At 38.3% G+C, this 24,123-nt stretch overlaps 1 protein-coding gene across 2 annotated transcripts in view; it reads right to left on the reverse strand.

Annotated features, from left to right (window-relative positions):
• Nucleotides 1-24,123, reverse strand: part of rab11fip4a (RAB11 family interacting protein 4 (class II) a) — a 54,954-nt gene that overhangs the window by 13,509 nt on the left and 17,322 nt on the right. The window contains exons 3-4 of one of the 2 annotated variants that reach the window (XM_056240640.1): nt 23,709-23,794; nt 31-236 (exon numbers count right to left, since the gene is read on the reverse strand). In XM_056240640.1, coding sequence (XP_056096615.1) covers nt 31-236; nt 23,709-23,794 — 292 coding nt within the window. Of the gene's footprint in view, nt 1-30; nt 237-6,788; nt 7,152-23,708; nt 23,795-24,123 lie in introns of those variants that run through there. The other variant, XM_056240641.1, reaches the window with a different exon arrangement.

Consider the following 24,123-nt stretch of genomic DNA (forward strand, 5'->3'; position numbering starts at 1 on the left):
ATCCAAAACATAATTATCCATGATGCTTACTTGTTTCTACGTAGAAAGAGTCCACCAAGTCCTTCCTCTTTATCCTCATGACGTCCTCCTTCAGAAGATTCAGATCCTGCCCCGCTGTCCATGTCTGACTCCTGCGCATCCCGTCCACCCATTCCTTCCTCATCCGAATACAGCTGGCACTCTGGGTACGGCCGTGTGCATACGATGATCGGGGGTCCCAGACTACCCTCCCCGTGCTGCAAACAGATGTCATAGAAAACCTTTTCAATATTGCTCAAAAATCAAATGCAAATACGACATACAGAAATTGCTCAAAACTAGACTGGATTACTGTGACTCACTATGTGGTCTCTTCACACACAGGTCTTAATGAAGTGACATGAGAACTTAAGAAGACTTAAGAACTTTAGAAGTCCTCTGTCCGAGGAACACAAAAGATAATGGGTCAAAGGTTATGGAAACTTTGCTCATTAACCCCAGAAGACACAAACGACACTAGGACAGGACAAAGGTCATCATGGTGAATGGGTATGAAACATTTCAGTTGACTAACGAATGGCGAGTCTAACAAAAGAGAAGGATGATAATTTAGATTGTATAGCAGAGACAGAAATTGTGCTCTCGTAAAGAAATAAGATATATTCTCCATTTGATATAGCTTTTTTTTTTACATACATTCTCTCCTACAACAAGTGCAGCTCTAAAATTTTAACTTACTTAGTAAAATTCATGTCACATCTCAATGGCAAAAGGACAATGTGAATCAGCTGATGCTGTCCAGTGGCTCATTGTTATTTGCACAGAAAGAGCAGAATAATTATCACACCATGAGAGATCGTTAAATCAATGCTGAGTCTTTATATATGTTTGCATACATATATCAAAATTTGGTTATGCTTTATTTTAAGCTGACTTATATAAGTACTGAGTAATATTAATTAACTACATGTACTTACTATAGAGTTACGGTTAGGGTTTGGTTTAGGGTTAGTTACTTGTAATTATGCAGAATTTACTGTTATTACTAAGTGCATCACCTTAAAATAAAGTGTTACCAAAATGTTGTCTCTGTCTAATATAAAAGTATATTTATATTTGCAACTAGGAGATACTGTCTATGTCTTGGGAGATACTGTATTATTAAAACAGAATTATCGCTGGTCATTACGCCTTTACAGCATTCTGGGGAACTACAATACACACCAGTCAGTGTGCTTTAAAATGACTTCACATCCCTCACAGATGATCATACTCTGTCCATTTATTCATGCCGTAATTCATCCAATAGAATCAAACTTTCCACTACTTTGAAGATGACATGAACATTCACTAATTCCAGAAATAAATAGCCATAAATTGCTAATGTCATACAGTGGCTCTAAATTTATTCGGACACTTACTAATCACACTTTAATGATTCTTTACACATAAAAACATAGCACTCATTTTTAAAAATGACTTAACCATCTGTTCCTGAGGTAATTTTAATGGACGTATGAAGTCAGGTTGTCTTTTATCACATTAACTACAAATACTTTTTTATCCCTATATTGAACAGTATATCTATACTTCCTGAAAATTAATAAAACAAATACAGAATTGAATAGTAAGTGCTATAAAATGGTATAAACTGTTGTTAGTACATACAAAAAAGAGGGTCCTAGGACTGCGGTCGTGAAACTGCAGCCTCCAGTATTGCAGGAGTACCTACTCCACTTGATGTTGTAGTCAGCTGCTCTCCTCTCCTATGACCCTCCCTCACTCTCTATACTTCATCTTTCCTCTATAATATACAATATATACATTTTTCTCCCATCGCAAACACCTTTCAATCTTTTTCGAAAAGCATTTCATTCTTATCAAAGCCTATGCAGTGTATATCTGAAGTGACCCTTCTCGCATTCACACCTCAGCGAGCCCGTTACCTTCCTTTGTAGGTCACACACGAATCACGATACTCGCTCACCCCTCCTCCACTCATGCCCACATGGCAGATCTAACAAATAAGACCTATGCACAACAACAACAACAACAAAAATTATTCTTAAAAAAGATACGCGTCTTATAATTGTCTAATAATTTAGTTCTCATGTAAATGTATCTTGTTTTAAGGATGTTTAGATATTTTTAATGGAAAATAGGACAAAAATTCTGATTAAGAAAATCTGCAACATAGAGCCACTGCTGTGAGCAGAGACGTGTCAACCCAAACGGCAGGATTACTAGTCTTGTGCATTTATTAAAATGTCCTCGAGAAAAAAAATGCTTCTAGTTTGTCCAGTCTGATCTGAGATTATGCCTACGGCAAGGAAATGTAACGTCCGGCCACAGGATTAAACATCACAGGCCTTGTCACAAATGTGAGCAAAACTTTGATTCTTCCCACATGGCTGCATCTTTGGAGATTACAGAAAAGAAGCAGATTACTGATGACTGATATCTGCATAGTCTTAATGTGAAGCTTTGACAGCATAATAGAAGTTCTTCCAGCTGAGCAGCGACTGTGAAAAATGCAGCCCTATCAGATACACTCTGACTGCAGTAATGTAAGAGGAGACACAGGGGTCTCCTGCGGTGAGAGCCCAGATAAAAGACCCCTTTTGGTCCAACTCGACCTGAATCTGCCAGCCCCCCTTAGACAGCACCGTCTGGAATACCTAGACTTAACATTCATTATTTACACTGCTTCTGACAGACTTCTTTTAATTGATACACACACATACTTCACATCATTTCATAAACAAATAAAGCCTATACATACACGCACACACACACACACACACACACACACTCTTCAATGTTCCTTTATATATCATGCATGGTTACACTTAAATGTATTTCACAGATGAAAGCAGTTATTGGCAGTTGCAACTATTATCTTTTCACACACCATTACTCTGTGTATTTGGTGACAAAGTGATTTGATTTTATGTGAATGTAATAGAATGTACAAATTTAGGGTATTTTAATGTTTCAACTCACTGCTGAAAATCAAAGCAGGAACAGTTTGCTCTTTGCTCTTCATTAAAATGATGGACTAATGCTGTCATGCTGCAATACTGCTGATCCACCCTACCTCCAGTGATTTATACATTATTGCGGAGTACGGACTAAGGACACTAAGTGCTAAAATATACCCACCAATATGTCCACATTGCTAGTTTGCTACAGTATGCTGAGCTGGAGAAGAAGATCAACATTAAAAAGCCAATGACTCCGCTCTGGAATATATAGCCCGGTATTGATTCAAACGCATAATGATGTCCATGCTGAGTGAAAGCTGCTGTATTCTTCTGGAGTGTAAGTGCGATCTGGTCAATAGTTATTGTGTAATCAAACACTCTTTTATGTGTCATTACTGACCAACAGCAATATCCTTTTATTACTTGGCTTAAAGGGACAGTTCACCCAAAAATGAAAGTTCTGACTTTAAGAAAGAGTGAATGAAACCGTTATTTCTTTGTCTCAGAACACGCCTGAAAACATTCAAATGCACAAGATGTCCCAAAGATCTCTGATCTATAAATAATAGAGAAGTTTTTGTCTGTGAAGTAGATATGGAACACAGAGGACTGCGTGATGGAGGAATCCACATCAGTCTCACACTTACTCACATACATCATTAGATTATTTTCCTCTGTGAAATATTTTTCTCTAATGTTTAGATGCAGTTTAATTTTTCTCTGTAAAGCTACTGTATAAGAGCAGCAGTTCTTCACAGATCTCATGATGACATCAACCCACACACACAAACACAAACACAACACTGGCTAGCATCCAAAGCGCACCATCATATTCACATTGTTTTCAAGTGCAGCTCGCAAGAAATGTCAAGTGTGCACATAAACATGACAGAAAAACCGCTCAAACTTCTGATGACAATAGCGATCCCTGCCAAATACAGCACTGGCTGCTAGTTTTGAAGATTTTTCAGGTAACAGACCAAACAAACATTTTGGACCAACTGACAACCCAAATCTATATAAAACACCAACTACCTCAAAACAATAAGTATGTACAAATCATCGTATATCTTGAAATAGCTTTAGCTTTAACATTACTGTTTTGTTCTTGTTTACCTGACATAGATAACTAAATTTAGCTAATGAATGACCCAAATATGAACCTGTCGCTAGCTAAGTATTTGGATCGAAAACTTACGTACACTGAAGTATAACCATGAGTTACGTTACTGAAGTGACAAAAGAAACATGCTGGCAAGGGACATTCAACATGGCTGCTCATTTTCCGTATAAATTGAGCTTGGGTGATTTTGTTTGAGTGGAAATGCAGCTGGATAGTTGGCCATCTTACTGCCTACACAGTCAGCAGACAAAAGACAGTGTGGATTTACAGGGAGCCATGAGTCATAATCCAGCTCTCGGGGCTCTAAAACTGCCAGCCGCCCTTCTCTGGACGGTATCAAAGCGAAACACCTTTGAACTCTTTATTGACCTTGAAAATGGTAACCCAGCAAACACACAGAAAGGCCAACCAGAGCTGTAGTTACACAATCAATACTGCAGAGGCACTTGGCAAAGCAAATTACCTTATTATACCACAGCTTGTGTAGGTGTCCCTCTGAAAGCAAGACATGTGGAGACAAGTGGAAATATGGTTCTCATTTTAGTTGCTATAAGATCTAGGCATAATCACAAACACGTACCAGTGAGTGACTTTAAAAGGTCGGTCACAAAATGTTCATCCACTTCAGTCGCTTGGCAGAGATCTCATAGCAATAGTCTGGATGCACTATATTATTACATTTTAGAGTGTCCAAACTGCAAATTAACCTCCTGTCCCTACTATAACACTGAATTATAACTTTTGCTGGGCTTTGCATTACGATATCCATGAAATGGTAGTGCAGATAGTGCCAATGTCACACACAGGTTCTCTGCTGCCCACGCCATAAACTAGGCCTGATACAGCATTTCATAACGGATCGATATCTAAAGCTGTCAGACCTGCTGCTAAATGACTGTAGTCTTAAATGGAGTAGACAAGAGAACTGGACTGACCCTATACAGGATCAGCTTATAATGTATAGCCAAAAAGCAAGCAAAAGTTAGTATAAAAATCCTAAAATTTCTGGGGGGAAAAATGCTAACAAGCTATATATATACATATGCGTTTAAGATTGATAATAAGAAATGTTTCTTGAATACCAAATTAGCAAATTAGAATCATGTGACACTGAAGACTTTATAAATGACTGAATAAATTACAATTAAAAAAACTGAATACAGTCATTTAAAATTGTAACATTTTAATAATACTTAAAAATAGTGAGAATAAATAATAAATATATACTGTATATGAAAATTACAAATCTTGACAGGGTATGTACTGAAATCCAATATTCTAACACATTATAAGATAAAATCACATATATTTTAAGACCACATAGAGAGACCAAGTCTTAGTATTGACTGAAGTTTAGCTGTACAGTGAACAATTGTCAGCATATAGCGGCCACGTACTCGGTTGCAAAAGTTTAAGAAGCCAATAAGACTTTGACCGACCCCCCTTTGCAAAACAAACCACAAGAGAGGGTAAAGGCAAGCGCCAGGGAAGGAATTTCAATGGCTGTATACCCTATTGTTCCTTGACCTTTCTGAATTGTCCTTTGCCAATGGAAAAAAAAAACATTACTTCAACATTAAGAACCACACACATTCATACAAACGCAACGTGGATGCGGTGCTACCAGCAGGTGGTCATTAACCGTTCGGGAGTCTTCCCAAAACCACCCCAGCACCCTTAATCTCCCCTTTCATGTTCACATACTCCCTTCAAACTATCAGGCGTATTCAAAACTCCACAGTCCCTCCCCCTCGACAACCCCCAAAACCACAACTCCCGCCGCACACCATTAGCCCTGCTCCCAAGAGACACAGAATTAACTGTTTAGGTTTATGAGCATGTGCACTTACAACAATAATCAACCAGTCTGCTAGTTTTTCTACACCATTAGTCTCATTTGAGGTGTAAAAATGGAGGCTGTTATTTCTCAAAGAACAGATATTTTCACCAGTTTGGCATTTAAGAAATGAAACAGTTAGAAGAAAACCGGAAACAATGGGGTCACCAACGGTTGTTCAGTAGACGAAGGCAGACACAAACACACACAGGCACCGCCAAACACGCATCGACACAGTCCAAACACACACAAGCAGTCTAAACACACACATAGTCTCTCACACTGTCTGATTAGCATTTCAATAGCGTGACCCCTTTCCCCTCCAACAGATTACCACACAATCCAGCCCGGGCTCTCTAGTCATTCATTCAACTTGTCATTCAAAGGCAGGTGTAGCGTTTTGGAAAGACACAGGCTGGTTGTGAATTCCACCACACTCAGAGCCTTCACATCATGTATTAAAACGAGAAAAAAAATCAAAAATGCACTCGCATTTCATTGAGCTTTAACACTCTAAAGTGCTGTTGGGAGTCAACAAGAGCTACCAAGAGATCTCTTCAGCATCATTGTTGGGAGAAGATGATAATGTAAGATGAGAGATTATTACAGTGTCTACATTGATGCTACACTGAAAAAAATCTATGTCAAAAATATTATTTAACATCACTGAACCAACCAACCAACAAAACTCATTGTTATGGGTTAAATCAGGTATAAATAGCTCTTTAAGGTAACAATTGCAGGTTCCCACTTTGTACAGTGCAGGAACAAGGATGAGAGAAGATCATGAGAGAGAGAGCAGGAACAATGGACTTGGCTGCAGCAAATGTTCACACGTGCTAGTTTTCTCATCTCATCCTCTTACCCCTCCGCTCAATAATGAAGATCCATCATCTCCATCCTCTCTGCCCGTGCCGGTTAAGCCCTCGTTGGCTGAGGACGTCCAAGACTTAGTGTCCCCGTCTCCCTCCAGGATCCCCACCCTCACCACAGTCCAACAGGTGAAATATCAGCGACCAGTCCTGTCAGATTTTAGTGCTCCTGTGGACGTGTGGCTTCGGGTATCTCCACCTAGCCACCGCTGCTCCAAACTGCCTCAGTCCTCCTCACACATACACACACACACTCGCTCCGACCTGCATCGACCGATCATGCGGCCACACACCAACACATACGGACAGAGACGCTACTGATCTGGCAACAGTTGTTGGGCTTTTGGCCACTCCTCTCAGCAAATCAGCTCCCCTACTCCAGCCTGTCACATTCCCTCCCTCTCTCTGCCTCGTTCTCTCGCTTGTTGCTAGGAAACTATTCCGCTGAGCCGTCCCACAGCTGTGACATCGAGTGGAGCGTGAGTGTGCTCCTTCGCAACACACACACACACAGCTATCTTAAGCCTAACCTCATGCAGCTGTGCTGCATAATACACACAATTACAGACAATTAACCTTCTCCTCATTTAAGTGTCATGATAAATAAAGCAAATAAGATAAATAAGATGCAGATACATCAAAGAATCAATAGGGGGTTGATCATGCGCTGCCATGGAAAAACATCAGCAGTGTTATTTTGATCAAAAAAGTTAAAGCTCTTGTTTTCTGTAAATGTCCTAAATGTAAACCATTAGCCAAGTATTTTTCTTTAAAAATCCCTTATACAGATGTTAAATTGTCTACTATAACAACAAACATTATAAAACATCATGACGAAGAAATGTTACATTATTAATATACTACAAGCAGAAATGCCACAAAACAAATGTAAAAAATCCAAACCACAACACTTCATATGGGTCATCTAAGCTCATTGGAAAAACTAACATGTGGTGACCTTTCTGCAAAATTATATTATGTTGCTTTTGTACATTTTGAGACACTTTTAAAGTGGAATGTCCAGTGAGTATCACTAAAAGCGAGTTCAGTTTTATCTGAAACAGATGAATGTGAATCTGGCCAGTTTTATTACTTTAGTTGTTGTGCGTATCGTGACAGTTGGGAAATTAAATTAAAAAGTTAATGTTCTGTCACGTTTGAAAATTACGTACCATACTAAACCCTTAACCAGACTGCATTTGCTGAAGTAACCATGCCATGTTAGCTTGCTTCTACAAGTCTTTGAGCTTTTTTATCGTGACTCGTGTTTCACGGGACTCGCACCAGGTGAGTTACAGAGCAAGTTTATGATGTTAGAAATGCCATGCATATGAAGCTGGTTATGTCATGCAAACATGAAAATGTATTAGTTTACAAATCATGCACTACAGTACGTTTTTGGAGGTAGAGACACGTTTTTACAATGAGCCAATTGTCAGTATTTTCCCTCCAAAATCCCTTAAGATTTCAAAATGTCCACATACAACAAAGGAAATCATGAGAGTTATTATCTTATAACGTCTAAACTGACTAAACAGATAAATGGCACAAAATAAATGTCTAAATTTCTTGAAATTTGAAATAGTTAACCAATAGTTTAAAAAAAGTGAGATGGAGTGATGTAATCTTGATCCATGTTTCACACTTTTTTTCACACAAAAATAAATACATTTCTGTCATCATTTACATGTTGCTCCCAACCTCTATGACTTTCTGGAAAAATAAAAAAAGAAGATATTTTGAAGAATGTTGGTAATCAAACAGTTTTGACCTTCATTGTATGGACAAAAAAACAGACATTTGTCGAAATATCTACTTTTGTGTTCCAAGAAAGAAAGTCATACAGGTTTGAAACAACATGAAGGTGAGTAAATGATGACAGATCTTTTAATTCTGGGTGAATTTAAGCACAGTATGACATCATTTAACATTAGCAAACTAATTTAACTATGCAATTGGAAAATTAACTAGAGTTAACTTCCATCAGAGGGGTCTTATGACTGATTTATAGAATATCTTAAGAGCTTCCTTAATTAACACTTCTCATAAATTCACAGGCTCACAGCAGCAATGAGCTCTTGGCTAGAGGCAAAGACGGATGAAATAAAAATCTAATCAATGGTGAACATTTACACGTACATTCACACTTCCACAGCTTCGAGTGAGAAGTCTCACATATGCTGTGCTCTGTTTGTGAACGCATATGTGTGAGGTTTGAGATGCATGTTTATGCAGGTGCATGAGATACTGTATCTGTGTGTGTAAGAGAGAGAGAAAGCAAGCAATCCTCCTCCGTTCTAACTCTCTACTGTGTATCAGTGATGCCCCACTTTCTCATGATTCCCATGAGGTCAGTGCCGCAGCACCGGCAGTTAGTTTTGGCCCAGCAGCTCGACCCGGACCCTCCTACCTCTCGCGTCCTCACCTCTCTGTCAGAATTCAGCTCTCTCTCTTCAAATTATCTCAAAATACAGTACACATGATCTCTGTGATGCTGCAGGGATTGACAGTCTGAGCTGCAGTTGAGAAGATGGAAGAGAGAGAGACTGGGAGGGTGGAAACACGAGAGTGGATGCTGCAGATGAAAAGACGATCACACAGCTCTATCACAAACTGGTGCTTGGCTCCTGAAGCTGTTTACACAGCCAAAGCCATTCTATTTCAGACATGTTTGTCCTGCTTTACCCTGATTGTCATTGCAGGTAACTGTGTAAAGAGAGACCGTTGTTATTTCAGTCAGGTGTGGTTGATCTCCTCTTGCTTCCTGTTGTCAGATCTCAAAGGAAAGACAGTTGCAATTGTATAATTTTCTCACAATTTGAACTGTTTGAACATGAAAAATAATGTTGGACCATTATTACTCTACACACAGCTAGAGTTTTAGAAGAAAACGTGAATGCTGTTTGACTGTGGAAATGTTGCTGCCATGATGTTGCCATCATGAGTGTTTGCCAGGGCATGCAGTTGCTAAGGTGTTCAGAGTGTCTTTTGACAAAATCTATCTGGGTGCTATATTTCTGGGTGGTTGCCAGGGCGTTACTATGAAGCTGATAAGGTGTTCAGAGTGTTTTTTTTTTTGTTTTTTTTTACAAATGCTATCTGGTTGCTATATTTCTGGGTGGTTGCAAGGAAGTTACTATGCAGTTGCTAAGGTGTTTTGAATATTTAGGCACTTGTTACTTGGTTGCTAGGGTGTCCTGTGTGGTTGTCAGGGCATTCTAGGTGTATTAGACGTCTGCTATTTGGTTGCTAGGATGTTCTGGGTGGTTGCTAGGGGTCTAACTGGTTGCTATGTGGTTGCTTACTATACAGAACTTTAATACTTGGCACTAAGGGTTTGTTCAAGTGAGTAGTAAGACCTAAATTGATATAAGACAGAAAACATTTAGGCTGTTAACTGTAACTGCTCTGTAATGTGTGAATGATTGCTTCAGGCTTTCATTTAAACAGAGAAGCCTCTGTGTGCATATGAGCACAGCTTTTATCTCTTCTAACTTTCTCTTTTCTCTTTCCCATCTTTATTGTGACTGACAGCTGGTAGATTAGGAGGACTGCTGGAATGTGAAGAAAGACGAGGAGAAAAGTGGGAAAGAGAATAAGAGAGAGAGGCCACAAACAGACCCAATGGGCCAAAAAAAGCACAAAGAATCAGACAACATACATATGTGTATACATGGTCAACAGCAAATTTTCATCAGTTGATACATACAAATATCAACAGTCCTAAAAATTAAGGTGATCAACTGAAACTTCAAATGTTCAAGTAGCTACTAGTGTAACACAGAGTGGATTATAAAATGAAAAGAAGACAAAGCGAGTGAGCAAGAGTAAGAAGCAGACAGAAGAGCAGGAGGGAACACAGTGAACACAGGCTTGGCAGTAGGGCACAGTGCACATACAAATGACTGTATTCCTCTATAATCCAAAACCAGGGGTCTCAATCGGTGGATTGCAAGGTATAACTGGGTCACAGGTCTGTTCTGATAGGCTCACGGACAGCAAAAAGAAGAGCTAAATCCAAAGAGTGAAATACAACTAACCATATAATCATGCAAAGAAACTACACAAAGTATAAGAAAATGCAACCAAGACTACATTAATTATGAGTTTTTTCATTTACATTAATTTGCAAATAAACAGTTTGAGTAGACCACAATTTGTTTTCTTGTTATGTCTGTTGGAAAAATAATAATTAATAAATAAATAAATCTGCCTGAGCTGATTTGCTGGTCTTAGCTGGCTCCCCAGCCTATAGTCAAGCTGGTTTTAAAGGGGTTTTGGGCACTTGGCCACTCTGCTAAACAACTTGACTGGGCTGGGAGACAATCTTAAACCAGCTAAAACCAGATTAAACCAGCTTAGGCTGTGTTAAGTGTCTTTTTCCAGCAGGGATGTTAATCATTTTTTCATAATGTTAAGTCTATTCAGTCATAGTAATCTTCAAACATTTCAATGTTTAATTATAATGTTGTTATTGTTAACTAAAAATAAAACTATTAAAATCCTGTTTGGCCATTGAAATAAAGCTGATATAGAATAAAAATCTAAATATTAGAGGAACACTTAAAAAACTGAAATAAGAACTGCCTTCGCAACTTACTGAAATAAATAAGTTTAGGTACTAAAATTAGTTTTGCAACGAAAACTTAAAAATAAAGCTATATGAAAATATTAAAAATGATTCAAACTTAAACTAAGATTAATGAAAAAGGAACATTTTTAAATAAAAGCTATAGTGCAAAGAGGTCACATTCAAGTATTAAAACTGCTCAATTCTTGCTGTGCAAATGGCTCCGACCAACATGCTGACATTTTATCTAATGGTAGTGATGTCAGGCAACCTCGAGCTCATGCTGTGCGTGACAGTTGGCTACTTGAAGAGAAAGCTCGTACTTAACATGTGATGTCATTGTGGCAGTGCATGAACTCAGAAGAACCTGGCTGCTCATATCAACCCAGACAGAGAGAGGAGAGGAGAGGATGTTGAAAGCGTGATGGCAGTGATTGAACTCAGTGGGTAGTAGTACTGCACAACATCATCCAGAAATGGGTTGCCTTTATAATCTGACCCTGGACCAAATGACAATGTCACACGTAGTGACAGTTTTGCCAATAACTTTTGATGTCCTTTTATTTGACATACACATGACATTCTCTCTCTCTCTCTCTCTCTCTCTCTCTCTCTCTCTCTCTCTCTCTCTCTCTCTCTCTCTCTCTCTCTCTCTCTCTCTCTCTCTCTCTCTCTCTCTAGTCAGTATTGACAGAACACATCATCTCTTTTTGTACTGCCACCACTTCATCCGTCTTTCATATTTTATTTCCCATCAAAATTACATTGTCATTACAATCATATGCATTTTTCCTTTTCTCTCTCTCACACACACACACACACACACACACACACACACACACACACACACACACACACACACACACACACACACACACACACACACACACACACACACACACACACACACACACACACACACACACACACACACACACATACACACCCACAAATACACCCACCCACCCACACACACACTTTGAAGAACATTGGGTTCCAAACGAAATTGGACCTCATTGACTTTCATTGTATGGACAAAAAACAAAAACATTTCAAAAATATCTTCTTTTGTGATCTACGGAAGAAAGAAAATAATTTGGAACGCCATGAGGGTTGTTGGGTTTACAAAATGGATACACTGAAAAATGTAGGAGCATTAAAACAAATGTATTTATCATAAAACCTATTAACAAGCCATTATGGCAACAAAAATTATATTCTACCATATATAAATCTGTTCAGCCCCCTTTAGGCTCACAGGAAGCAGGCACTGGCCTGTGAAATTCAATGTCACATGGAGCAGTGTTGCAGTGCTCCTGATGAAGGGAGAGATGTGGTGCATGAAAGCCGAGGGCTTTTTACTCACACTGAAACATCTTCATCATACACTGTCGCGGTGCATCTCATTTCAACATGCGTCTGTGCTTAAAATACCAACAGCTTGAATCCCCACCTGCTGAAGCAAAAATCTGCTTTTTATGCATTCATTCTGCTCTGAGCAGATACAGATACTGGACCTTATGATGATGTTTGTTGTGGTGCTGCGCAGATTTAGATGCTGCTGATAGACAGGTGATACTACAAAGATATAGTAACACAGACACATTCACAAAAGTAAACAACATGTGCAAGTTGTGTATATTTGGCAAGTTAGTCAATTTTAAAAGTGTCTATTTGTGTCTATAGAAACATGTCATATGGGGCCAGTAAGTTTTTAATAAAAAAAAAAAGTATTGAGCAAGGATGCATTAAAATGATCAAAAGTGATGGTAAAGACATTTAAAATAGATTTCTATTTCAAATAAATGCTTCTTTTGAGCTTTCTATTCTTCAAAGATTCCTGATTTTTTTTACAGTATGCAGTGACAAGATGTGTCTTAAATCTAGATTGAAACAGTCTGAGCCCCAAACATTATCAGGAAATCTCTGAAATAGCCGTCCTGATAATGTTCCAGGCTCAGGCACACTTATAGTTTAAATATAGATTAAAGACTCTCTCTTTAGCCAAGCATTCATATAATGCATCTCATAAAATTGCACTCCCCCAGTTATATCATATCAGATGCACATGATTATCTTTTTGCTTGAAACACTTTGACACAGTCACCTCTGATAAGATCATGTTTCTAGAATGTTTCAGCATTTTCTTCTAGCATGATTTAACGTTGCTAATATGTTTTAACATTATTTAACATATTCCAACATGATCCTAACATGTTTTAACATTTTGCTAGCATGCTTTAAAACATTGCTAATATGATCCTAGCATGTTTTATCATGTTGCTAGCATGTATTATTGCAAAGTTAACATGATCCTAGCATGTTTTAACATGTTGCTAACATGTTTTAGCACAATAAAGTCAAAATTGAAAGCCCATCACGAAATCTTCAGTAGGACCTACTGTATGTTATCCATGATTTACCATATCTGGTGTACACTCGGTTTGGTGTGGACATGAGATATAGAAATGGATTTAGAGCAGAATTGATGAATACTACAGAGAGACAGAGCATTTTTCTGCTCAGTCCACTACTGAACCCTACAATCTCTCTGTCTTAATGACAACCAATGATATTCAGTCTAAACTTTCTGAATTACCAGGAGTAAAGTCTCTTCTCTATCTATTCAGCTTAGTCAAACCAAAGATTTGCCTTCCTTAGTAATATACAGTAATATTCTAGTACCAACAGTAATATAAAGTATGACAAGACACAGATATTACAGAAATCTGAGACTACAAGGCCGTGAGAATAGAAAGTAAAAATTGTACATTGTATTCCTTAGAAGTCAACAACAAAAGAGAGTTTAATAATATAATATTAATAATATCTCTAGAAAAAGGAGCACAAAAGGGACAAGCACCTCAACACATGCTCTTAGCCTCTCTCTCTCTGAGGAGAGGTTTGGGCATCTGAGGGTTCCCACGTGGAGAGGGTGACTTATTGGGCTTTTTCTGTCTAATACTTTTACTTTCTTTTTTTCGGTTTCTATAATGTAATAAAAAAAAATATATATATAAAAAAAAACATAAAAAAAAAAACATTTGTGTGAGGTACTTGTGGAGTTTTGTTTGGGATCAGGATGGCGTCCCTCTTCGTAGGGGTAGCGCCACCTGTTTCCCTTCGTCATGGCGTCAGGTGTGTTCCTGTGACCGGTGTGACTGTGGAGGATGTGCTAATGGCTGTTGGAGAGGAGATCGGGCATGGGAATATTGCATCGGCTTCACGCATGAATAAAGCTGTGGTCGTTTTTGTGAAGGAAGAGGTTCAAGTTAGCCGCCTGATAACTAATGGAATTGTGGTAAGTGGAGAGTTTGTTGTTGTTTCGCCGCTTGTTGCGCCAACTACTAAGGTAACTGTATCTAACGTACCTCCATTTATTCCGAATGATGAAATTGAGCGAGGGCTTTCACGTTACGGAAAATTTGCTAGCGCGATAAAAACGCTTCCACTCGGCTGTAAAAATGAAGCGTTAAAACATGTAATGTCTTTCAGAAGACAGGTGTTCATGTTTTTGAATGAACCAAATTTAGACGTGTCTTTTAGAGTGTTGTACGAAGGAAAGGCATATATGATTTATGCTAACACGGGAAGCATGAAATGCTTTGAGTGTGGGGATGTTGGTCATAAGAGACTAGCATGCCCACATAAAGCTGGGAGTAGCGGGACTAGTGGGGCAAGCCCCGGGACTAGTGGGGAGAGCCCCGGGTCTTGTGTGGTGAGTGCCGGTACTAGTGGGGAGAGCCCCGGGACTAGTGTGGTGAGCGCCGGGCCGAGTGCTGCGGTGATGGCGAGGGGCTCAGAGGACGCGCTGCCGCGAGTTGTGGAGGAGCGTGATGCTCGAGTTGTTGAACAGGCTGAAAGCGTTACTGATAACGGTCAAAATGAGAAAGTGGTTGCTGAAACAGAATCAAGTGAAAATTGCGAAATGAACGATGATTCGAGTGACCTGATTTATGGTGGAGTGGCCAGTGCTAATGTTGATGCATCAAGGGATGAGGAAAGTTGTGATACAGAGATAAAAGATGATGATACGCTTTCCGAGTTTTCTGATATGGGCTCACAGATCGTAGGAGAGGTGTACACTTTACAAGAGATAAATGACTTCCTAGAGTCGACATTTGGTAAGACTGTTGATGTGACAGATTTTTTTCCGGATTCCGAGAAATTTATTGCGACAGTGTTGTTGTTGCATAGAACGGTTAGCTATGAGTCTTTGGATAAGAAGAAAAGATATAGACTGAAGAAGATGGTAACAAAACTGCGAAAAGATAAATTTGTTTCTCAAAGACATCAAGATGAATAAATCTCACGTGGTGGCTTTTACACTTTGCTGTTTTTTTCTGTCTCTTCCCACTCTATATTTATTTTCTTACTTGGATAGTTTGAGGGTGGGTTCTCTAAATATTAATGGGGGAAGGGACAGGGGTAAATTAGCACTGGTTTCAGAATTTCTTAAAATTAAAAAGGTTAATGTCTCTTTTTTACAAGAAACACATACGAATAAGGATAATGAAATTGAATGGGGTATGTGGTGGGAGGGCAAGTTTGTTTTGAGCCATGGGACATTTAATAGTGCAGGAGTGGCTATTTTATTTTCTGAAAACATGAATGTTAACATTTTAAATGTGGAACAGATTGTTGAAGGTAGAGTATTGCTAATAGAAATTGAGTATGAGGGAAATATGTTTGTGTTTGTTAATGTCTATGCCCCCAATAGTGGTCCTGAACGACAAGATATTTTTTTGAAATTAAGAAATGCCATCCAGAGGTATGATGATAGTGTGTGTCTTGTAATTGGAGGGGACTGGAATTGCACAACAGATTTTACAGTGGATAGAAATGGGGAAGAGCCTCATAGTCAATCAAGTAGCACACTGTTAAAAGTTATGCATGAGTTTCAATTAACAGATGTATGGAGAACAAGAAATATTGGTGTGAAGCAGTATACGTGGTTGAAAGTGTGTGACAATAGATGTTGGGGTGCAAGATTGGATAGGTTTTATATGACAGAAATGTGGAATAATAGAGTAATTGATGCTTGTATTTCTCCAAGCGGGTTTTCGGACCACCATATGATCACGTTGGTCTTAAATGTAAAGAAGACATTAAGATCTAATTATTACTGGCATTTGAATGTTAAATTATTACATGATGCTTTTTTCTGTGAGAGTTTTAAAGTGTTTTGGAGTGAATGGAAGTTGAAGAAGCTTTTGTTTGAGAATCTTTGTCAATGGTGGGATGTGGGAAAGGCGAATATAAGATTATTTTGTCAGAATTATGCTTTTCATACATCAACGTTTGTCAAAACAACAGTAAAAACTCTACAAAAGGACATTGAGTTGTTGGAGAAAAATCTTGTAAATAATAATGAAGGTGTACATTGTGATGGTTTGAAAAAGAAAAAACAAGAACTGAATTCTTTTCTACAAGAGCAGGCCAAAGGAGCACTGATACGGGCAAGATTTTGCACTATCAAAGACATGGATGCTCCAAGTGCTTTCTTTTTTAATCTTGAAAAAAAATATACTAATCAAAAACAGATGTGTCATCTTCGCCGTCTGGATGGATCAGTAACATCAAATCCAGTTGAAATGAGAAAGTTATCAAGAGATTTTTATAAACAATTATACAGTGCTGAGAGCTGTGATACTGAAAGTGTTCATGATTTGCTTAAGGAATTACCTCAGCTTGGGGATGAACAGAAAAAGGCTCTGGACAATTTGATCACTTTTAAAGAACTTACAGAAGCAATGCGTCAGTTGCATATTGGCCGTTCTCCTGGAATTGATGGACTACCTATAGACTTTTATCAACAGTTCTGGGAAATAATTGGACAAGATTTTTATGGAGTGTTGCTGGACTGCATTAGAAGTGAAACCCTTCCCATAAGTTGTCGTAGAGCAGTCTTGTCGCTGCTTCCAAAGAAAGGGGACTTGGGACTTCTCAAAAATTGGAGACCAGTATCTTTATTATGTTCTGATTACAAAATATTTTCCAAATGTTTATCAAATAGACTTAAACATTGTTTAGATTTGTTGGTTCATAATGATCAAACGTATTGTATAGCTGAAAGATCTATAATGGATAATCTTTTTTTATTACGGGATATAATTAATATCAATAATCTTTATCATGTTGATCTTGGAATTCTCTCATTAGATCAAGAGAAAGCTTTTGATCGGGTTGACCATCAATATCTTTTTAATGTGTTAAAGTATTTTGGGTTTGGTGACAGTTTTATATCCTATATTCGGTTGTTGTATTGTAATGTTTCTGTTATGGTGAAAGTAGGTGGTGGGCTAAGTGAACCAATATCTGTGTCGAGAGGCATTAGACAAGGATGTCCACTTTCCGGGCAATTATACAGTTTGGTTATTGAACCTTTGTTGTGCAGATTGAGGAGGAATCTTGAAGGATTTGTAATTCCTAACTCAAATGATCATTTTAAATTATTTTTATCTGCGTATGCAGATGATATTAGTGTTTTTATCACAAGTCAAAAGGATATTACAACCTTAAATCAAACTATTGAAATATATGAAAAGGCCTCTTCTGCTAGAGTTAATTGGTCTAAAAGTGAAGGGTATATTATTGGTAGGTGGGAAGGTATTGGGTTTCCTCAACTCCCGGGTGGGTTACAGTGGAGACAGGACGGATTGAAAACACTAGGAGTTTTTCTGGGGAATGACCAATTTCAAAAGAAAAATTGGGAGGGTCTGCTGGAGAAGGTGTCTGCTAAATTGTCGAAATGGAAATGGCTATTGCCTCAATTGTCCTATAGGGGGAGAGCTCTGGTTGTCAATAATCTCGCTGCGTCGATGTTGTGGCACAGGACTATAACTATGGAGCCTCCTGAAGAACTTATTTCTATGATACAAAGGACATTTGTTATTTTTTTCTGGAGTGGACAGCACTGGATCCGTGCAGCTGCACTTTACTTACCAGTTCAAGAGGGCGGTCAAGGCTTGGTGGATGTGAGGAGTCGGATCCGGGCCTTTAGGATTCAAGCTGTGCAGAGACTTCTCTACAAAACGAATGTGGGGTGGGCCAAAACTGCAAGTGCGTTTTTGAAGCGGGCAGGAGGACTTGGATTTGATAGACACTTGTTTTTAATGAAACTTGAGGAAGTAAGCCTGTCAGAGCTTCCACCTTTTTATAAATCTATGCTGCAGACATGGAGAACTGTTTTTAGAGTGGAGCGAGATATGAGTGACCAAGGACATTGGACTCCAGAGGAACCGTTTGTTTTTCAACCCAATGGTCCAGACTAGACTGTTGTCCTCCATGAGCGTGAGGAGATGTTTGCTGAGGAATGGTGTTCAGAAACTTGGACATCTCCTGGATGAGAGGGGCTGGAAATCCATTGAGGCACTTCAAGATATGACGGGGTTAAAGTCCTTGCGTCTTGTTTCGAAATCTGGAATGCACTTCCAAGCAGCTGCAGGACTTGGATAGGACTGAGACAAACGCAGGACATGAGGACTGGTCAAGATTTTCCAGAATTAAAAATTTCACCTGTCATAAATGAAGAAGATGAAGGTGGAGTTGCAGATTCGATTTTATCTTTCAAGACTCCTCAGCTAGACCATTTTAAAAAGGTGTCTAAGAAAGCAATATACTGTACTACAGTTAAAGTCACACATCGAGATTCATTGAAGAGGCAAAAAGCTTCTAGATGGCCAGAACTGTTACAACCAGACTTTCTCGTGCGGGACAGGTGGCGGACCCTGTATAAACCCCCTGTAGAGAAGCGCACTGCTGATCTACAGTGGCGGATCATTCACGGGGCCATAGCTACGGACCGACATGTGGCACACCTAAATCCGGCTGTAGTTGGGGAATGTAGATTTTGTGGGGAGCAGGAGGATCTAGAACATTTGTTTTTAGGGTGTAATAGATTACAAGAGCTTTTTGTTTTGCTTAAGACTTGGTTTAGAAGTTTTAATGAGGATTTTTCCGATAAAGTGTTTATTGGGGGAATGAAGTATAGTTTTTCAATGAGGAGGAAAATATGTTTATTAAATTATTTAATGGGAACAGCTAAACTTGCAATCTGGAAGACAAGAAAGAATAAAGGTCTACAACTTGCTACAATAGATCCTGAAATGATGTTTAGAGGGTTGGTAGAGGGAAGACTGAAAATCGAATTCGCTTATTACAGACTTACAAATAATGTGGTTTTCTTTTGTGATGTATGGTGTTTTAATGAGGTACTATGTATAGTACAAAATGATCAGCTCATTGTGAATTTTTTATTATAAAGTAATTTATTTTAATTTTTTTATTATTATTTTTTAATAACTGCCAGTAATGTAACGTGATGTAAGGTTCAAAGAATAATAAAGTGCTTGTTAAACCTCTCTCTCTCTCTCTCTCTCTCTCTCTCTCTCTCTCTCTCTCTCTCTCTCTCTCTCTCTCTCTCTCTCTCTCTCTCTCTCTCTCTCTCTCTCTCTCTCTCTCTCTCTCTCTCTGTGGTTATCCATCAGTGTAATCAATGTGACAGGCTCATTAGTGCTCTGACTCAACTATCATTCAGCAGCAGTCACTCAGAAGAAACATCTCTGAGTTCAAACTCCAATCACGATTGATCTATACCGAGCACAATACATACACGTACACGCACATACACCGATGAACCCAGACAAAACACAGCTCCACATCCACAACTAAAATATGAGCTTCGGGTTTGAATGTTGTCAACAGGAATTGTTTTGTCTCGGAGTGTGATTTTATTAAAACTAAGACATAGCACCTTTTTTGTCATTTTGTTATATGAAGGTCACATTAAAAGTGCCTTAGTAACTTTAACCTTTATTTTTATTATTTAAATGCCCAGAGCCAGATTTTCAATGTTCAAATATGAAAATTATATATTTAAACTAGATCATCTGCACAAAGTGTTAAGTCAACACACATCACTATAATATCTACTGTGTGAACATTAATTCCTAAATTTTTACACAAATTACAACTGTGGCTTATTTTTGGATGTTATTTTTTTCCACTATATCTTATCACAAACTTTAGTGCACTTAGTTATCAAAGAGAAAAGAAAATGTCAGTGGAGAACGTTTGTGTGACAGTGAAGGATAGTATTCACATAAGTAGCATTAACAGACCAAGTAAGCCATTAACTGTTCTCAAGCAGGTCCTGTACATGAGACATAATATACTTGGTCAATCTAATCAGCTGTCTGTAACCTTAATCTCTAAATCATGCTGTGTGTGTCCTGGGAACACATATAATTATCCAAACAATTAAACACACACACACACACTGTGAAGACTTCACCAAACATGTTAATAGTATGTTAAAAAGCATTGTGTTAATATGACAGCATTGCTTTGTGACAGCCACCGCAACACTACACTACTATGATCGGAAAACTTTGCTACCTGACAGATGACAGTAAGAAAATGTCACAGAAATGGCACAATAATTAGTTAGAGGTGCATCCTGGTCCAATTAGAAAATATGTTCATGACATGGAAGTAATCATGCCATTCACTGATATTCTATCTTATGGTGTCAGTTTAATCAAAGAAAATTAACATTTCAATGTTTTTTTTTGTTTTTGGAGAGAGAGAGAGAGAGAGAGAGAGAGAGAGAGAGAGAGAGAGAGAGAGAGAGAGAGAGAGAGAGAGAGAGAGAGAGAGAGAGAGAGAGAGAGAGAGAGAGAGAGAGAGAGAGAGAGAGAGAGAGAGAGAGAGAGAGAGAAATAAAGGTGCTCTGCAGAAGATCAATGCAAAGCTTCAGTCCAGTGTTCATTTGAAGTGCTAATAGAACCGTTTGCAGCAGAGCACAGAAAAAGCAAAGAGCAATGCAGTAGTGTCTGTGTCACACTTCATTTGCACATCCTCACACGACAGCCATCTCACAATTAAAAAAAAAAAGCTGTTTGTGCAGGAGGTATCATGGAAATATTTCTAAAACCTGCACCACCCTCTAGATCAACAATATAGAAAACATTTCCTGTAACTGTTGGAAAAATGATAGCTTAAAAATATAGATAAAAGTTAGCTTTTGCAGCAGCTGGATTCAGAGAGCAAATGAGCAGGAATAAATTATACTACAATTACAAATGTACTAAAACATGCTGCTCAGACTGTGAACGTCTCAAACAGGCAATGTTTTAGCTACATAATTAGCCAGTCTTCTAGAATGATTCATATTTCTCTCCTTTTCTCTTCATATTTCTCTCAACATTTTCATTCGGGTATTACTATGTAATTACTATGTAATTATTAGTGTCTTAAAATGAATGACAATATGGTTACGAAGCTCATCATTACATTCCTAGTGTGACTGAATGTGTCTTTTTCAGACTGTGGAGGAGGTCTGTTCACTGCTGCTGCTGCTGCTGCTGCAGTGTTTAATATCCACAGGGAAACTATGATCCAGCTTCACTCTCAAGTGCATTGTCTGACTGATAAAACACTCAAAATGATCCATGCGTTACTGTAAAAATTAATACGCTATTTTAGATTACAACTGGTAATGGACGATACAAATAGATAGACCAGTATGGCGCATGTATAAAATCTGCATAATGCCATTTTTTCCAAAAATGAAAAACACTAATCCTTGCACTTTACATGCATGTATAATATTATATCCAAAGTGTTGCTGTATTTGTTATGAAATGTTAAATCATGTTAAAACAATGTTAAATCATTGTTTTGAGCTAAATGCATCTCATATCTTTCCAAACACTGCCACCTAGTGATGATGCCAACACTGTTGCAGTAACCTGATCCATTCTAATATTAGAAACAGCTCTTATGCTTACTATGTGCATATTATATACGATCTATATCTTTAAAATCTATACATTGAGTAATAACAGTGAAAACTTAAGTTTTCAACAATAGGATTTGCCAAATTTGTTCATATAGAAAACATTTACTCTGAACAAATGTATAATTTAAAAAAAGTGCAAATTGCAAATAACCCTCCATTCTGCTCAATATCAAACAGCTGTATAACTGAAAACAGGCACTGGTTATTTAAAACCCCATATATCTGGATGGATGTATGAATGGGCTTGTTCATTAAGCTTTTAAATCAAAGTCCGAGAAAATACACCTAACAGCTTTTACCATGAATCAAAACAATATAGAGACTTTGATTATGAAGGATTTCACACTATCACCTTCACTTATACAGAGAACTGTGGTCAACAATGGGAGGACTTTGATGTGTCCAATTGGTACAGTTACAGTTTACAGAAACAGATTTGCATTTCTCTCTGCTTTCAAGCAATAAATTATTGATATTTGATATTTATAATTCAGGGATGACAGGGGGATAAAATTTGTATATGCCCTATGGAGGTGTTTAATTAATACGTATGCTCCATTTTTTGCAAGACATAAAAGAGTAAGACAACATCTTACATAAAAATATCTGCTAAAAGTGAATTCTGAAGACCTTTAAGAAAAACAAAGTGTGTAATTATTTGCATAAAAATACATATAAATGTATACAGTATGTGTCGATGGATGTCAGGAATCCCCTCCACTCTATCTGTTTGACTGACAGCTCCATTGAGTCATATACAGCATGCTGACAGGAGTCATTAAAACGTCCTGTGTCAGGTTATGTTTTACAAGGCTTAAACGGTAACTCAAGCAGAAGCCTGTGAAACAGTGGCAGTATGGATTGCTGTGTGTGTGTGTGACTGAGAGCTGACATGCTGGGGGGGTGTTTTGGCTCTACTTACTCTCATCCATCAAGTTCATACAAGTCAAGCACTGAATTGCTAGTAAGGCAGACGAAAGGAAGGTCATTCCAGAGAACAATGCATCTCCCCATTAAGTGTCCTAATGCGCCTAGACACATTGCCAACAGAAGTGCTTACAGTTTCTGGCTTGCTGTTGGGTTGACTGCCTCAATATGGTGCAAATGAACACAATAAGAACAAGCAGGAGTGCTTGCCTCCCAGTAAAGTGAACCAAAACCTGTGCAACAAAAAAAAATTAGCCTGTTTCACAAATAGGGAAAAACTCAAAATACCAGTCAGTCAGAGACAAAATCCCTTTCTTCCACTAGAGAAAAATCTTGAGCTAACACATACACAGAGGAACCTTTAAACAATAAAATAATCTCTATACACTACTTTTAGACTTTCAGTAGTTAGGTGACCCTATTGATTCTGTCGGTTAGGGTTAGGTGCAATTAGGGTGCAATTAGGTGCATGTGCACAATGACAAATATGCAGTGTTTTCAGTTGAACAGACCCAGTGTCTTGTTTTTTGGGGGGGCCAACAGTCTAATTGGGCATGTCATGTGGGAAAGGGAAAAAAAACATCATGTAGTCAAACACAGAAATCTGCCCACCTGATAGTAGTAGCCATTGTCCGTCTGGTATGGCTGTGCTCCGATGTTGGGGGTCCCAAGTGCAGTTTTCAGAATCTCTTCACAGCCTGAATCACATAGAAAGAAACATTAGTCCTGTGAAAACACGTCTCATTAAGCACAAATAAGTAAGAGATAATGTGCAGTCAGTCGGCCATTATCACAAAATAAATCCACTTTACGGCTGTGTTCAAAAGCTTAGGCAGCTGACTTGTTGCCTCGCTGCTCTATCAGACAATGACTTTGCAGGTGCACAAAGGTGCCTCACGAAACTGATTTCGGACAGACTTCTGAGGCAGCATAACAGTTAAATGATCTACAGTGAAATAGCGTGAGCTTTGGTGAGAACTAAATTAATATTTAATTAATACAATACTAATTTCTCACAAGAAATGAC

The sequence above is a fragment of the Rhinichthys klamathensis genome, unplaced genomic scaffold (genome assembly GCF_029890125.1).
Source record: "Rhinichthys klamathensis goyatoka isolate OS25496 unplaced genomic scaffold, OSU_Roscu_1.1 h1tg000605l_1, whole genome shotgun sequence".
Classification (NCBI taxonomy): Eukaryota; Metazoa; Chordata; class Actinopteri; order Cypriniformes; family Leuciscidae; genus Rhinichthys; species Rhinichthys klamathensis.